The 18,548-nt window shown below is 33.6% G+C and overlaps 1 protein-coding gene across 1 annotated transcript; it reads left to right on the top strand.

Moving 5' to 3' along the window:
* The first annotated feature begins 5,717 nt into the window (after positions 1-5,717).
* Positions 5,718-9,300, top strand: LOC120256841 (GDSL esterase/lipase 7-like). The gene is made up of 5 exons (XM_039264514.1): positions 5,718-6,021; positions 6,139-6,266; positions 6,813-7,061; positions 7,978-8,233; positions 8,975-9,300. Exons 1-5 carry the CDS (start codon positions 5,730-5,732, stop codon positions 9,193-9,195), a joined length of 1,146 nt encoding a protein of 381 aa, XP_039120448.1. The 5' UTR covers positions 5,718-5,729; the 3' UTR covers positions 9,196-9,300.
* Positions 9,301-18,548: the final 9,248 nt, after the last annotated feature.

The raw sequence follows: 18,548 nt of genomic DNA on the forward strand, positions 1-18,548 counted from the left end.
ATTTACTTGCAAATGGAACCTTGTTTGATGTACTTTTCCATATTTAAACATTGTATGGTGGATTTCTTGAGTTGGAATTGGAAAGAATTATATTGTGGCATTTGGTTTTGATAGTGACTATGGACTTTAGTCTGACACTGCAGTGGGGATCCCACTGTTCGGCCTGATGGGAGGCGGCGTGGTTAACCCTGAGTTTACCTTGGTCAAGAGCTGCATGGAGCCATTGACAGGGGATTCTTTTATGCGACAAACCCGGGGTCACCACATGGGGATCTCAATGGCCAACACCAAGGAAGGCAGCATTTTTTTTTTTTTTGAATTTTTAAAAAGTTGTAAAACACCTTGGTGGTCCCATAGCTAGTCACGACCATGTTTAGCTCGAGAATAGTTTGAGGCCTGCCTGTCTTTTGAGCTGTGCTCAATGTGTTGGAAAATGTTACTTACTTGTACTATTTATAAATCATTGTGTTAACTGTTAATCTGTTGAATATTTGGTGCTACCTTTTATGTTATTATTGTGGTAATTACTATTTGAAATGCTTTATTACTCTGTAATATCTATGTTGTCACCACTCATTGGGTAACATATGTTATTCACCACTCTCTTTTCTTTTTTCTCAAACTACAATGTTGGATTGAGTGTGATGGGCAGGCAGTAGACTGACTTATCTATTCCCCTTGTCTAGGTTAGTTTGTAGTGTGCATGTAAACTCTATGGATCTACTAGACTTGATCTTTTGTGTATTGTTCATGTATTTTGTATTTGTACTTTCTGGTTATATTTCGAACCTTGGCTGGTTCTATTGTCATTATTATTTCCTTCTTTAGTGAGTTGTGTTAACAGGTTTGTTTGAGCCTTATGGTGACTAGGAGATGGGATGTTGTAGGGTCCACTCCTTGTTGTCGTGACGATTGCCATATGCTCGGCTAGAGTCGAGGCATGACAGCTGTCATTACATGTTGTAACATATAGACAGAAGCTTTAAACAAAAAAAGAGATAATTGCTTAAATTAACTTGCAAAACTTCATTGCATCAAATATAATTTGCATTCCACATACATGCAATAGGACCAAAGGAGAAAAACAACTTCTTTAACTATTGTACAAAACAAAACATTACTTTTGGGAAACAAAAAGAGAAAAACAGGGTACAATGCTTTTGGTGGAAAACCCCCCAAAAAGAAGTCAGAACCCTAATTGGAGATGTAAACCCTAACTTCAATTAACACCACATTTGTAATGTATAGCTCACAAACAATGCAATAAGCTAAGTACATGGCTAGGGTTTTCAAGCATGTACTTACAGTGCTCTGGTACCTCCTCCCCATCCGGCTGTATCTCTCAATTCATAGACATCTCAATGCTCCAAAGACAGGTTGTTTGCCTCCTTCCTCGTCAATGAATGAACCGGGTCATCCGGTGGAAATGAAGAAGAAGAAGAAGAAGAAGAAGAAGAAGAAGAAGAAGAAGGAGAATATCTCTGGATCTCCACTAGACCAAGACTAAGACCAGAGAAAAAGATGCCAATGCGGCATCTTCTTGCTGACTGGGTTTAGTTAGCTGAGTCAGCTTGCCACTTGAGACATATAACGTGGCCCGGTGAGGATGATTAGGATTCTCATGTGGCCACATCAGCAATTGGGGATCGAAATTCTCTAGGTAACCGGCCGGTGAAATGAAATTAAAGTCTGATGATTGATTTGGAACAAATTGAAATACGATGACCAAACTGAAAAACGAGCAAAGTTTAGTGACCAATCCAAAAATTAACCTATATATCCCATGTCCATCAAAACTTATCTATACAAAACAATTGTAGTTAGATATATATTGTGTGTATACCCCACTATGTAATTTAAAATTATATAACATATATGTAGAAAACCTAGCTGCATAATATTTCCATTAAATTTGTTATCATGGAATCAAGGTTGAAGTTTGCACACGCAACTATATTCGACTGAGCCCAAGTCCTTCATAAAGGATGTGAAACCTATCATTCTATGCACGTTCCGACAATTAGGAACAGTAAGTGAAAGGTAATTTTTTTTAATTGTATAAGTATTTCATTTTCTTCTTATAATCATTTATATCAAAATCTATTTCAACAAAAGTCAAAAGGATAATTTGTGTGGAATTCGAATAAGAAATCCCAAAGTCTTATGCTAAGTTTCATTGCTTGATTTAACATGCCTTCAACCAATTCTAAAATTTTCTTTCTAAAATTTACTTTGTGCATATTCTTGATTAGAATATAAATTCATACAAAACTCAGTTATTATGCTTTTAAATTTAAAAAAATAGATTAAAAAATATTTGGTAGAACACATACTAATTAGTTTAATTTCCACTATCTGTAAATTTATCTAAATAAGAACATATTAAACATATGTGAGATTTGCAACAAAAGAAACACAACCAAACAACAAATGAATGAGCAATCAAATTATAAAAGTAAATAAATTATAACAAACAAAATAGTAACATTATAGATACATGAGAGTATAAAATTCTTATGTGAAAAACAAAATTATACTGAGAAAGGGAATTGTATTAATTGGAATAGAAACCACTTCAAAATTTGTTATTAATTTTCATTAAAATTAATTTGGCCAATATGAACACCCCTCTATCATTTAATGTCATTTATTTTAGTCTCTTCATTTTCTTCTACAATAGGCTAACCTAACGTGTATGATTGTGAAACTATTGGTATATCATTTTCACCTTTTATTTTAAAATTTTTTTAAAAAAAAATTGCTCACTAGAACCTATATCATATTAGGTTTATTGAGATGAGTGGGAATATATGAAGAATATCAGATTAACTATTTAGGTTGTTTTGCATATGTGATGTACCACTATATATAAAAGCCCATAATTTATTATTTTTTTTCTTTTATAAATGTGTGATTTTATTATTATTATTATTTTGCACAAATACCCTTGAAACCCATTAATTTAATGTATCACTTTCCAAAAATTATCAGTTTTGATTGGAGTCTCTCATTAAATATTTAATGCTAAACCAATTTAATGATATTAAATCTTTTCTAATAACAATAATTAATATACAACTTGAGGTTTTTATAAATAATTCTTTTGAATGGAATTCGTTATAATTATAAAGTTCCTCAAAGGCATAACTAAATTATAAAATGTTTTTTCATTGCTTTTTTGAAATATAAGCTTAATTTGCTCACGATTTTTTTTTTGGGTAAAGATTTCCATTTTCCGAATATTAAACAATTGGTTTTCATTGTAAGGTTTATTAAATATTTAACGGTAAACCAATCTACTATTAACAAAATTAATGACATAAAATATAATCTTTCCTATTAACAGTAATTACGTTACAACATGCACTTAATTCTTTTTTTTTTTAATAATTTATTTTGATTGAGATTTATTGTATTCACTTAATGATAATTAATTTTAAAATTCCTCAAGGGTATAATAAAATTATAAAATGCTATATTTTCTTGAAATATTATCTATTGGTATGGTATTGGTTTCTTCTCTTTATTTATTTATTTATTTATTTATTTATTTATTTATTTGTAGTTCCCATATTTAATGGTATATCAAATAAACATTTTAAATATTTTTAAACAAAAAAGTTTTAAAAAAATTAGGAAAGATTTCCAGTTTCTTTACATGTTTTTATTGATTTTTTAACATAAAACCAATTTAATGCCTTAACAAAATTAATGCTATTGAATCTTTTTTTATTAATAGACTTAAATGCAATAGAACAATTTAAAAAAAAATTAAAAATTTTCTTTGAAAACCTCGCGAAGTGGATTATACATTTATTTTAAATAATAATAATAATAATAATAATAATAATAATAATAATAATAATAATAATAATAATAATAATAACAATGAATTAACAACAATGAATAGAAATTGTAAAAAAGAAAAATCCCAAACAACCTTCCAATGAAGGCTGGCAGACATGAAAGATAACAATTCTTTATGACTGGAATAGAGTCATTCAAGTCATTCAAGAATAATAACTCTTTAACAGTTATTTTTCTTCATGACAAGGCTATGACAACAAGTGCAAAATGCAGTGAAATTGTTAAACAGAAACATAAACCAAGGTTTACAACTTTCAGATGATAAAAATTAAGATACATATATATATACCTCACATTTCCACTTTATAGAGACTTGAGGGCTTATGGATGGGAAGATGGTATGTTGTTTGGCACAGGAGGTCGATGTCTTGGCGATTGATAGTCTTTGTTCATCATGTTGAAGATCTCTTGAGTTGCAGCTTTTAAGAGATCTTGTTTTTTAACTGAAGAGGATCAATTAAGACAAGTGTTAATTAGTAGTACATATTGTTAATTAAATAGAACTCTTTCCTAACTTGTGTAATGCATCAGAGTTTATAACTTGACTTAATTCCTTAATTAATGAGGTTTATATAACATAATTATAATATTGTGTTAATTTGCACCTGTATTCATTGAGCTTTCCTTCTTCTCCTCCACATAGTAATTCACTCCCATCTTTCTCCTTCCAATCATTTTGCTTCTTGTTTCTGATACTTTCATGTAGTTGTATTTCTTTTCTCCAACCTGTTCACAACCATGCATGAGATATGAAATTTATAATCAAGACCATATATATGTATATATAAACAACAATACTCACCTTTTGATCAATGCTTCTACCTTGCATTAATAATCCATTCACTGCATAATAAAACAAGTTCATTAATTAATAATGAGAAATAATAAGAACTAGAGAAAGCATTCATATATGTATATATATACAAATACCATGGTTTGCATGAACAATGAAGTCATTTAAGGCAAGCAAGGAGATCAGGAGAAACCCAAGCAGCATGGTTGTATTAGACCGTATAATGCCCATGATTTCCTTCTTCGAAACAAGAGCAATTTAAGGAGACTTTTATAAAGAGGAAGAGAGATTGTAACAAAGAGCAATGCTATATTTTTAAAATCAATATAAGATTTTTTCTAAACAAAATTTACTTACCAATATAATTAAACTACATCAAGATTATTAATTCAGTCTCTTCCCCAGAAATGATTAATAAGTGATCTAATCAGGAGACAGATCATTGGAATATTCCAATTTTTTCAAGTTGCAAATACAACCAACATCTTGTTAATTTAAAAATCATGAGTTGGGGTATAGTAGGTGATTAGAAGTACTCTTTCTTTGAATATTTTTAAGTTAGTAAATGGCCTTAAAAAAAAATTAGCATAACAATAGATGATTAATTAGAAGAAAGCTAATCAATCACTTCTGGGACTAGGAGTTTGTGAGACTTGAACATGAGGACTCCTGCGGTCTGAAAGCCACTTGAGAGGGCATTTTAAGTATTTATGTAGAGTGTTAATAAACTTTGGTTTAATGTGGTGTATTTATTTGATAAATACAAGAAAATTTAAAAAAAAAATGAGAAAGACCTCTGCTAACACAAAAACAATGGCAACATATATATATATATATATATATATATGGATAAAATCCAAACATAGAGCATTTATATTTTTCATGGTTGGATGAGTTCCATGAGGAAAGTCCTTTTTCAATAAATACTCTCCCACAAAGATCATTAATATCACCACACCAATATAACTCTTATGGTAAAGAATTAAATACTAACATGATCTATATATATACTATATAGTTACAACAAGAAATAGAACAACATCCTCTAAATCTCAAAGAAGCTTGAGAGATGGATTTGATCAACAAGAAGAAGAAGAAGAACTACAATCTTGACATGAGAGTTTGTTTTCCTTTCAGTACTAATCTTTCAATACTTCTAGTGATCATGATTAGCTTCTTCATTCCTATCTCTGAATGTGCCAAAGCTCCTGCCATTTTCATCTTTGGAGACTCTTTGATTGATAATGGAAACAACAACCACTTACCCTCCATTGCCAAGGCCAACTATTTTCCTTATGGCATTGACTATGGAATGCCTACAGGAAGGTTCTCTAATGGCCTTACAGTTATGGACTATGCTGGTAATTTAGACAACTTGAGAGTTGTCATTATATATATATATATATGTAATTCCTTCTTTCTTAGGATTTTTAATATTAATTGTTTTATGTATAAATAATTAATGTTTTTAAGTGCAGCAAAGTGGTTAGGTTTTCCATTTCCACCACCATACCTGAGCTTGCAGTCAAAGACAATGAAGATCTTGAAGGGGGTGAATTATGCTTCCGCCGCTGCCGGCATCCTTGATGAGACAGGAAGACATTATGTAACATTCTATTTTATATTACGTTTGTTTTATATATATATATATATATATATATATATATATATATATATATATATATATATATATATATATATATATATAGTGCTAATGTTATGATATAATTAATAATTGTTTCAAAATTAAAAATATGCATAAAAAATATTTATTTATTTATTTATTTTGAAAAAGGTGACAAACAACGTTATAAAGACAATTGCTAAAAATATTTATTCAATTATTGAATGTTAGCGATTTATTATGATGTTTAATTTATACATAATTATATGTTCTTGCTTTTAAAATCAAACAAGTTTTTATAATCATGAGTTATTGTTACATATATATATTATTGTTATATATTGGGTAGGTCTTCTTTCTTTTGCCATTAAATAACTTTACACTTAGCTAGCCTACTTTTTGCGTACATTAAATATTATGTATTTTTTTTAATCATTAACAAACATGAGGATTGACAAAAATGATTATATATTATCTATTATGTAAAGAATTGTTGTTTGTTTTGAGTTGTTTGTTTGTAATTCACAGGGAGGTAGAGTGGCCTTCAATGGACAAATAAAATTGTTTGAGAAGACGGTAAAATTGGAGTTGCCAATGTTAATTTCGGACAATGAAGTTCTATCAAAGTACTTGGCGAATTCGATATTTCTCATAAACATTGGTAGCAATGACTACATCAATAACTATCTCCTCCCCAACATGTACACTAGTAGCAAAATTTACTCTCCGAAAGTCTTTGCTCGTCTCCTCATCAACACTTTCACTGATCAACTAACAGTAATTCTAAAACTATTATTCATTTTACTAGCTTTCTTTTTTCAAATCTTCATTTAATTTTTATATTATTAGAGTATCTTTATTTGGGAATAACTCTTTAGAAATATAGAATTAGAAGTTTCGGTCTCTTTAATTGGAAGAAATGAAGAATGTCATAATTATACCTTTTATGTTTTTTCGATAGAAATATAACAATATAAAATTGTCACACTTTCACATTTGATTTTTTAATAAAAAAAGAAATGGTAGCCGCTTCTTTTATTTCAAACTAAAATTTGTTATTAGATCTAATTTATTTTTGTTAGAGCTAGAGAAATAATTTATAATATGAAAGAAAATTAAATAGAGGAAATTTAAATTATTTATCATTTATCTCGAAATAAACATGCTCTAAAATCAGTTCCAACCTATTTCTAATTAGTTTAGAAACAGATACAGAATTTATAATTAAAAAAGAAAAAGAAAAAAGAAAAACTTTCAAACTAATCAACTTCAACAGGAACAACTCACAAATGTCCTTTGAGAGAGACACAAAGTAAAAAATTCAAAGCTCTGCACACATCTGACATACACACCATGAATATCACACACATGCTCATGAATCTTTCACCAGGGAATTCATCATTTATAACTACTTACCATTAAGCACAAAAGAATTAACTTCAAGGTTAGATACATGAATTAACCATGTGTTAATATATTGATAAAAAAATATACTCACTGGGACAAACTTTTCACATCTTGATGGGTTGATGAACAAACTAATACTCTTACACCAGACACACTAGATTAATTATGACAACTTAAACTAGGTCTTAGTAAAATTAAATTATTTTTTTTTCAATTTGATTTTTAAATAGTTAGATAATTATGAAGTAATATTTACCATCCACACTCCAACATGAAATGCATGCAGAGATTGTATAGAGTGGGGGCAAGAAAGATGGTGCTTGTGGGGATTGGACCACTGGGTTGCATTCCAAGCCAGCTCTCAATGAACAACAGCACCACTGGACTCTGCATTCAAAGAGTTAATGACATTGTCTCGGCATTCAACCAACTTTTGTTGCCACTTTCAACAAGTCTCAACTCCACTTTGCCTGGCTCTTTTTTTGTCTACCATAATACTTATGATACCTTCTTTGATATGGTTAATAACCCTTCTAATTATGGTGAGTTCATTTACTCAATTAAATTTTCTTGGTTGTTTACTTTTTTCCCTTTTTATATAACTTCTAATTTACAATGCTTTAATTACTTTTGCAAATAATTTTGTTGTTTTAACTATTTATATGTGTGGTTCATTGCTTACGTCCTACACAAAATTTAGAACTCCGGAAATTTTTATTAACTCACAAATAAAGAAATTTTATTAGAGTCTTATTAATATACAGAGGTTTGTAATTATAATCTGTTGGAAGTAGTTTTAATGTTTAGCCTTGTAGAATCTCATTTGTAATACATATCATCAAATATTAGTTTTGTTTTTTAAATTTTAAATAAACCACAAGTAGAATTTGAATCCTTAATCTTTGAGAATAAAAAAGAATGAAATACCTACCTCTCTACTTGATATTGATACATAAAATATATGTATATATATATTAATGAAATTATTTATGTGATTTTTTAAATTAAAAAAATATGCACATTTATATTTTATATTTAATTTCTGATTGTAATATGCATGACATAATTAAATTATATTTAAATAATAGAAAAAAAAAAAACAAAGAAAGTCGCTCCCGGAATGACAAGTAATTTTTTAATTTTTAATTTTTCAAAGTAGCAAGTGAAAACCTCTAATATCAAATGCACATGTATATATATACATATAAAATGTTGCAAACTTGCATGAGTATGACTTAATGTGTTAATTATATTTTGTTTTTGTTTTTAATAAAATTGTGCAGGGTTTACAGTGACAAATGAAGCATGTTGTGGGAGTGGAAAGTATGGTGGAACAATGAGTTGCTTACCCTACCAACAACCATGCAATGCAAGGGATAAGTTCATATTTTGGGACTCATTCCATCCAACACAAGCAGTCAATGCCATCATAGCCCAAAGGTGTTACACTCCCTCTGCCACTCAATGCTATCCCATCAGTGCTTACCAACTTAGTTTGCTTTAATTTTATCATGTCCTACTAGTACAACTTATTAATTAAGACTAGTTATTAGATTGTCAGATGACCAGTGTAATGAAGTAATGGTGAGCATGTCAATTTTAATATATCTTCTAGGTTATTTTGAAAATGCCTCCTTTTCAAAAAAATACATTGAAAATGTTTTTATTTTTGAAAAATCACTAATTTCCCCAAGTAGCTCCTTATCATTGGATGAGCTCATTAAGGCCAAGGCAAGCTTGCTCTAATTCGAGCCAACAATACGCTTGTTTCGGCCTAGTGGCAAAGTATATATATATATATATATATATAAATAAAATCAATATATAAATATAATATTATAATCTATTATGTAAAAATCATATATATATATAACAATAATAGTTGAAATAATATAAATAATCAATCGAAATCCTCTAAAATTAAGAAATGTTATTAAAGAATTTATATTTAAAGATAATTATCTTAAATAACTCAAAATTGAAATTGATTTTACAACTTAATCAAATTTTTTAATGTTGGATAAAAGGTGAGGAGAAAATAATAATAATAATAAATTAAATAAATAAATAAATAAATAATAAAAGCTAAAAACATTAAAAATCAAGAAGAGAAAAACAGTTTTAGTTTTTAAGTTTTTCCAAAAATTGTCACACACACACACGCAAACGCAAACAGAAAGCCAAAACAAAACTGTGAGATCTAGAATATGGATCCTTTAAAATTTTTAATATTTATATAATAACCCATATACTTTCTAAAAAAAATGTAAATATTGTATATTAACCCTCCATTTTTCCAATTTAACGGTTATCAATTTAGTAATTTTTTAAATAAATAAAATATATATACTATAATTATTATTAATATTTGTAGGATCATCTAACCCAAAAAAAAATCCATGTAGCTTCACCTCACCCTCACTCAAACTCACTATGGCCATACAAGCCCACTGCAGCCTCTAGGCATGAGTTTATTGGGGGTGATGTTAGCTTATGAAAACCCTAATGAACTCCGTGATGTTTTCTTGATTTGAGATAAGCTAAAGCAGGCCCCAGCCACTTAGTATGTGTTGGGGTTTAATCGGGTTTTGAAACAGTGAAAAACTGCGGAATTTACTGTAGCAATATATACTGTAGCACTGTTACTGTTCACTGTTACGGTTCACATGCGGCCGGTATGCGGGCGCACACTTGCCCGTGAAGTTCACTGGAAAATCTACGCGGGCGCAAGCTTGCCCGTGAGTCTCTCTGCCTGCACGGCACTGTAGCAAAAACAATGTTCACGGCACTGTAGCAAAAACACTGTTCACATACGGGGGTCATGCGCCCGCATACACCCCGTGAAGCTCACTGGAGATTCCGTGCGGCCCGTATGCAGCCCGCATAGGCTGCAAAATGCATTCAAAGTCTTCCTTGAGGCTTCAAAGGTCCTCCCAAAGGTTCTACAAGGCTTCAAAGCTTCAAAACAACTCATAAAAAGCTATTAAACCCCTCATTCATGTTAGAATGAGATGAACAAACATACAACAACACAAGAAACGATTTTTAGCGTGGAAACCCTACAAATCGAGGGAAAAACCACGGGACTCCTTAGAGCCTCTTAACATGTATCCACTAGGTCAATAAAGGATTACAATGGATCTTCTCTAGCTAACTAGAGGTTTACAAGCACAAGGACAAACATCATCATCATCATCAAGATGGCTAACAAACAACAAGTAGGGAGAAATAGAAGGATCAAACCTAATCAATAGGTAGTGCTTCTTGCAAGGAGTCTTCTCCCGGAGTTTGAGTGAGATCCGGCGAGGTTTGGCCGTCCAATCTCCTTGCCCTAGCCTTCTCTCCTTCTTCTCCCCCTTCTGGATTATCCCTCTAATCACCAACATAACCTATTCTCATTACCAAGGAATGAGAAAACTTTCACCTTGTAAAGTTACCTCTTTGCCCTCCATCTTCTCCACTATTGACCTAGCTTCATTTTTAACATGGGCCAACCCAACAAATGGGCTGGACCCAACAAATCTCCCCCTCAGCACCATTTGGGGGGTTCTAGCAATCCTGCTCTTTCCCGACATGCTTCAAGCTTCTCCTTGGATAATGCCTTGGTGAACATATCGGCCCCATTCTCACTAGTGTGTATCTTCTCCAAGTACAACTCTTTAGATTCAAGAACATCTCGAATCCAATGATATCTAACATCGATATGCTTGGACTTCGAATGGAATGTTGAATTCTTGGAAAGATGGATGGCGCTCTGACTGTCACAATAGACAATACACTTCTCTTGTTGCATACCCAATTCTTCAAGAAACTTCTTCATCCACAAAGCTTCCTTGCAACCCTCAGTAATTGCAATATACTCAGCTTCTGTGGTGGATAATGCAACACACTTCTGCAGCTTTGACTGCCAAGAAACAGCTCCCCCTGCAAAAGTCATCATGAACCCTGAAACTGATTTTCTGGAGTCCACATCGCCTGCCATATCTGAATCTGTATACCCATATAAAATGGGTTCACCTTTACCAAAACACAGACATACCCGGGAAGAACCTCTTAGATACCTCAGTATCCACTTCACTGCAGCCCAGTGCTCCTTTCCCGGATTTGAGAGAAATCTGCTCACAACACCAACAGCATGAGCAATATCTGGTCTCGTACACACCATGGCATACATCAAACTGCCAACAGCGGATGCATAAGGAACTCGGCTCATCTCCTCCTTCTCTTTGTCACTTGAAGGACATTGACTTGAGCTAAGTTTAAAATGACCTGCAAGTGGAGAACAAACAGCCTTGGCTTCCTTCATGTTGAACCTCTCAAGAACCTTGTCAATGTATTTTTCTTGAGACAACCACAACTTCCCATTCATCCTGTCACGGGAGATTTTCATACCAAGAATCTGTTTAGCTGTACCTAAGTCCTTCATAGCAAAGGACTTGCTTAACTGTCTCTTCAGGTCTTCAATCTTGCTTGCATCACGACCAACAATAAGCATGTCATCAACATAGAGTAGAAGAATAATGAAGTCATCATTTGAGTGTTTCTTCACAAACACACAATGATCAACTGAACTTCTAGTGTACCCTTGAGTCATCATAAAGGAGTCAAACTTCTTGTACCACTGCCTTGGCGCTTGTTTGAGTCCATACAAACTCTTCTTCAACCTGCACACTAGATTCTCTTTTCCCTTGACTTTGAACCCTTCTGGTTGCTCCATATATATTTCCTCCTCTAGATCACCATGAAGAAAAGCGGTTTTCACATCAAGTTGTTCCACCTCTAGGTTTAGACTAGCAGCTAAACCAAGCACAACTCGATGGATGACATCTTCACAGTCGGAGAAAATATTTCTTCAAAAGTCGATACCTTTCTTTTGACTGAACCCCTTCACAACCAACCTTGCCTTGTACTTTGGTTGTGAGCTATTACTTTCAGTCTTCAACTTGTACACCCACTTGTTCTTTAAGGCCTTCTTGCCCTTAGGAAGCTTCACCAAGTCATAGGTGTGGTTCTCACACAAGGAACTCATCTCCTCCTTCATGGCTCCAAACCACTCCCCGCTTCTTCTCATGTTGTATAGCTTCCTCATATGTTCACTGCTCTCCTCCATCACTTGAGCATAACATATTCATTTGTATCTTGTATCTACTAGAGGGATGACGATCTCTAGTAGATCTTCTCACTGGGTCTCAACTGGGTGGCGTTGGAGATGCTTCTTCAATTTCTTCAATCGGCTCTACATCTTCGATCGGAGGAACTTCACTTCTACAGTCTCATTACCATTTTTCTTGGACATCTCCCCTTGAGCTGAACTCACGTATAGGGTGAAGGAACCGAATCAACACTAACAGGGAAACTCAACTCGAGGAACTAGAGGTCTCACCTCGCTCATCAAGATCGGTCATTTGATCTTCTAGAAACACAACATCTCCGCTCCCCGACAACCTTCCCGTTAGCTGGATCCCACAATCGTAGCCAAACTCCTCATGACCATAACCCAAGAAAAATACATCGCTTTGCTTTGTCATCAAGCTTGGACCTCTCATCTTTGGGAATATGAACAAAAGCCCTCATGACCCAAATACTCTCAAGTGAGTATAGGAGATCTCTTTCCCAGTCCACACTGCTCGCACATCACCATCTAGAGCTCTGCTGGAGAAAGGTTTATCATGTCTCATCGCAGTCCTCATAGCTTCCCCAAAAAGGACTTAGGAAGCTTTGCATGAGAGAGCATGCATCTGATCCTCTCTTCAATTGTTCTGTTCATTCTCTCAGCCATACCATTGAGTTGAGGTGTCTTGGCTGGAGTCTTCTCAAGCCCCGATTCCATGAAGTCTCGATGACTCTTCAAACGGCCCTCTCGTATTCACCACCATTATCTGCTCTTCATCGCCTTCAATCTGTTTTTCCTGTCTCCCTTTCAACCTTGACATGGAGATCCTTAAAGACATCAAGCACTTGATCTTTGGTCTTCAAAACAGTTGCCCAGACCTTCCTTGAATGATCATCAATGAAGGTCACAAAATAGTGTCCACCCCCAAGTGTTTTGTCCTGCATAGAACAAACATCAGTATGCACCAAATCAAGAATATTTGATTTCCTAGATGGGGGGTGAGAATGAAATGCCACTCTATGTGTTTTTCCCACGCTAAGCAATCCACACATGTTTTGAGAGATGCCCTTGCATATTCGGTAGAAGATTCTTCTTGAGAGAAGTTGTAGCCCTTTCTCACTAACATGCCCAAGTCTTCTATGCCATAGCTCAATGCTTGCATCTTCTCGAATTGCATTCAATTCCCCTATGTGTAACTTAGCTTGCATAACATAGAGTGTGTTTGCCTTATTCCCTCTAGCAACCACTAGTGAACCTTTGGTGAGCTTGCACTTACTTTCACCAAACCAACTGACAAACCCATCATCATCAAGTCTTCCTGTGGATATCAAATTTAGGCGAATGTCTGGAACATGCCTAACATCCTTGAGTACTAGCTTGAGCCCTTGATTGGTCTCCAAGCAAATATCTCCAATACCCACTATCTTCGATGCACCACTGTTACCCATTTTGACATTTCCAAAATCACCACTAGAGTAGGTAGAAAAGAAGTTACCATGGGGAGTGACATGAAATGAAGCTCCTGAATCAAACACCCAGTCACTCTCTTGGCTCACAAGATTAATACAATCATCATCACAAATGACACTGATGTCACCATCCGTAGCTCACTGTGATTAGTCTCCTTCTCCTCTTTACTTCCACCACTCTGCTCTCTTTTGAGGAGCTCGCACTCCCTCTTCATGTGGCCCATCTTGTTACAATGAAAAACACTTGATGTTTTTTTCCCTGTTCTTTGATCCGCCTCGGATGTGTCTTTGTTGCCAAAACCTTGAGGATGTCTCGCTCTTGCTTCTACCACGGCCTTCCGGCTTTTCCGAAAACAAGAACACCGAGGAAGTTTCACCTTTTTCTTTCCTCCTAGCCTCTTCACTCATTAGGCTCTCCTTAACCATTTCCATGGTTAGCTTTCCACCGGTCTTTGAAGTGCTCGGAGATACCACTAAAGTTTCCCAACTATCTCGGCAGGGAACTTAGGAGTAGCAATGCTTGCAACTCATCTTCAAGAGTCATCTTCATAGATGTCAATTGGTTCACTAAGCCACGGAAGTCACTAGTATGCTCTGTCATACTTCTTCCATCTCTGTACTTTCAAATTTACTAGCCTTCGAATGATTGAGGCCTTGTTCCCCGGAGGTGCTTTCTTCTCATACATGCCTTCTAACTTTTTCCAAAGTTCATCGGCCTTTACTTCTTCGGAAATGTGATGAAAGATGTTTACATCTACCCATTGCCGAATTGTTGCAGAAGCTTTTAGATGTAAAATTTCCCATTCATCTTCACTCACCTTCTCCGGTTTTTCTTTGCCCATCACCGGCATGTACAAGTCTTTTACAATTAGCAAGTCTTGCATCTTGCGCTTCCAAATCGAATAATTCGATTGAGATAACTTTATCATCCCACATGAAGCTTGTTCGGCCATCTCAATTCACAACAAATAACCAACCTGAACGCTCTGATACCACTTGTTGGGGTTTAATCGGGTTTTGAAACAGTGAAAAACTGCGGAATTTACTGTAGCAATATATACTGTAGCACTGTTACTGTTCACTGTTACGGTTCACATGCGGCCGGTATGCGGGCGCACACTTGCCCGTGAAGTTCACTGGAAAATCTACGCGGGCGCAAGCTTGCCCGTGAGTCTCTCTGCCTGCACGGCACTGTAGCAAAAACACTGTTCACCAGGTACTGTTCACGACACTGTAGCAAAAACACTGTTCACATACGGGGGCCATGCGCCCGCATACACCCCGTGAAGCTCACTGGAGATTCCGTGCGGCCCGTATGCAGCCCGCATAGGCTGCAAAATGCATTCAAAGTCTTCCTTGAGGCTTCAAAGGTCCTCCCAAAGGTTCTACAAGGCTTCAAAGCTTCAAAACAACTCATAAAAAGCTATTAAACCCCTCATTCATGTTAGAATGAGATGAACAAACATACAACAACACAAGAAACGATTTTTAGCGTGGAAACCCTACAAATCGAGGGAAAAACCACGGGACTCCTTAGAGCCTCTTAACATGTATCCACTAGGTCAATAAAGGATTACAATGGATCTTCTCTAGCTAACTAGAGGTTTACAAGCACAAGGACAAACATCATCATCATCATCAAGATGGCTAACAAACAACAAGTAGGGAGAAATAGAAGGATCAAACCTAATCAATAGGTAGTGCTTCTTGCAAGGAGTCTTCTCCCGGAGTTTGAGTGAGATCCGGCGAGGTTTGGCCGTCCAATCTCCTTGCCCTAGCCTTCTCTCCTTCTTCTCCCCCTTCTGGATTATCCCTCTAATCACCAACATAACCTATTCTCATTACCAAGGAATGAGAAAAACTTTCACCTTGTAAAGTTACCTCTTTGCCCTCCATCTTCTCCACTATCGACCTAGCTTCATTTTTAACATGGGCCAACCCAACAAATGGGCTGGACCCAACAGTATGGTAGGTGTCACGGTGGAACCCTTACAAGTAGGCCATTGAGGCTTAAGAAGAGCTCAAGGGGTGGATAGGTTAAAATTGAAGTAATAATTTAGTGAAAATATAATCAAATGAAAAAATAAAAAAATCAAGGAAAAAAATAGATAGTACCCCCTGGTTTCTTTTTACTTATCATATTTTATAGATTTTTTTCTTATCTATTTTAAAATTTTATGCAACATTAAATATTATTTTTTTCAAATTTACCTTTTTGAGTAACTTTAATTGGGAGCATCTATGCTCCCATTGAGTGCTCAATAGAAATGCCCCCATTATAAGCGCTCAATAAGGATATAACAACCATTGAGCATTTGGCAACCACCGAACACTCAATGGTGGGTGCCACGGTTAAAACTTAGATTTTTTTTAAAAACAAAGTTATATATATATATATATATATATATATATATATATATATATATATATATATATATATATATATATATATATATATATTATGTCAATTTCAAAATTATTCAAAATTTATTTTTTTATTTCCAAAATCACCCAAATTATTTAAATTTTATTATTAGTGTAATTTAATTAATATGTAATTTTTAATTAATATAATAGGAGTTTAATAAGTAGGAGTTTAATCGGTTGATTGTGGGTCATATTTTATAGTATAACTATTATGGGAGATAGTTTAATAGGTAAGAGTTTAAAGAGTTGATGATGTGGCATGAACATCAAACCCCATAATAGTCTAACTATTAAAGATGTCCTTATATTTAATGTATTTTTATAATTTCTAACAAATTATATTCAACTATATATTTTTAAAATATATTCTAAATAAAGATAATATTAAAAAGTTAATATAATTTTTATAAATTTTAAATTACCAACTAATTTTAACTAGTTTTTTTTTAATTAGAAGTGATTTTTAAAGGTCAGAAGTTTCATGTGCCAATAAGGTGTGTTTGGTTCAGAAGTAGTCTATCGAAGTGGTGGATGTCTTGAAGTGTCACTTCGGTTAGAGTGAAAGTTTCAGTTAAAATGTTCAGTTCATGTGTTTGGTTCAAAAGAGAAGTGTCAAATCATTAATTACTTTTTTTTAATTAATAAAAATTAAAATTTAGAAAATAATAGAAATGAGGTTCAAATCACTACTTCATAATCAGGTGAAATTACCTCTTTGTAATCATTGGTTGCATCTTATAATTATTTAAAAAATATTTTTTTAAAATAGTTTTTTATAAACAATAAAAAAGATAAATAATTAAAAAATTTAAAAAACCGATAATAGAGAAAAAAAATTAAAAAACAATAAAAGAAAATATAAATAAATATAAATAAATAAGGGTTATATTAATCACCCACATAAAACCACGTGGCCGAAGTGGGACGCCGAAGTGGACTTCCACCAAAATTTTTCCAAAATAAAAAAAACGAAGTGAAAGATCTTGAAAATGGTCACTTCTGCACTTCGGTCTCTATTTCAGTGAACCAAACAAGTGGAATTGTCACATCAACTCTCACTTCCATCTCTTCGGCCTCCATTTCGGCGAACCAAACACTTAAATTCTAAAAACGTGCAAAGTTGAAGGAGGATTCACGGTTCATGTCACTGTATTTAAATTAATACATTTCCTCCATCTAAATCTATACCCAAAACTATATGAGCCAATCCTCTTTTCACCAATTGCATTCACTAATAATTATCCCATTAAGCACAGATAAATCCAAATTATCTTCGGCTAATTAACTTCTTCGCCTTCACAAATAATAATAATTCAATATAATACATCATATAAATTAAAAAAATTAAAAAACAAACAAACAAACCAATCGCCATGAACAAATGGCGCTTCAAGAAGGCTTGAGGAACTATTAATCAAATCCCTAGATCGCCAGCAATGAAGTTGTCATCCATGGCACATCATAAAGAACAGAAACATCGAGCGTGGGCCATCCGTTGGAACACCATATAAATTAAAAAAAAAAAGCCAAAATATTTCCAAACACCATTTCCCTTTCAATCTAATACATCCTATAAATTAAAAAGAATTTTTTTAAAAAACAATCGCCATTGAGCAGATGGTGCTCGGAGAAGTTTTGAGAAACTATTAACCAAAATTAATAGAATGTATATAATAATATGTTTTTTCACATAAATTCATAATATTTTTTATTTTTTTACCAGCAACAATCGTTGTCAAAGAGACAAACAAGTATAAAGATGTACTAATTACGGTGGTTTAATGATCTGTTAATAATTTATAATTGTCTGAGGTGACCTAACGTAGGGATAATGAAAGTATATCTATC

The sequence above is a fragment of the Dioscorea cayenensis genome, chromosome 3 (assembly GCF_009730915.1).
Source record: "Dioscorea cayenensis subsp. rotundata cultivar TDr96_F1 chromosome 3, TDr96_F1_v2_PseudoChromosome.rev07_lg8_w22 25.fasta, whole genome shotgun sequence".
NCBI classification, from domain to species: Eukaryota; Viridiplantae; Streptophyta; class Magnoliopsida; order Dioscoreales; family Dioscoreaceae; genus Dioscorea; species Dioscorea cayenensis.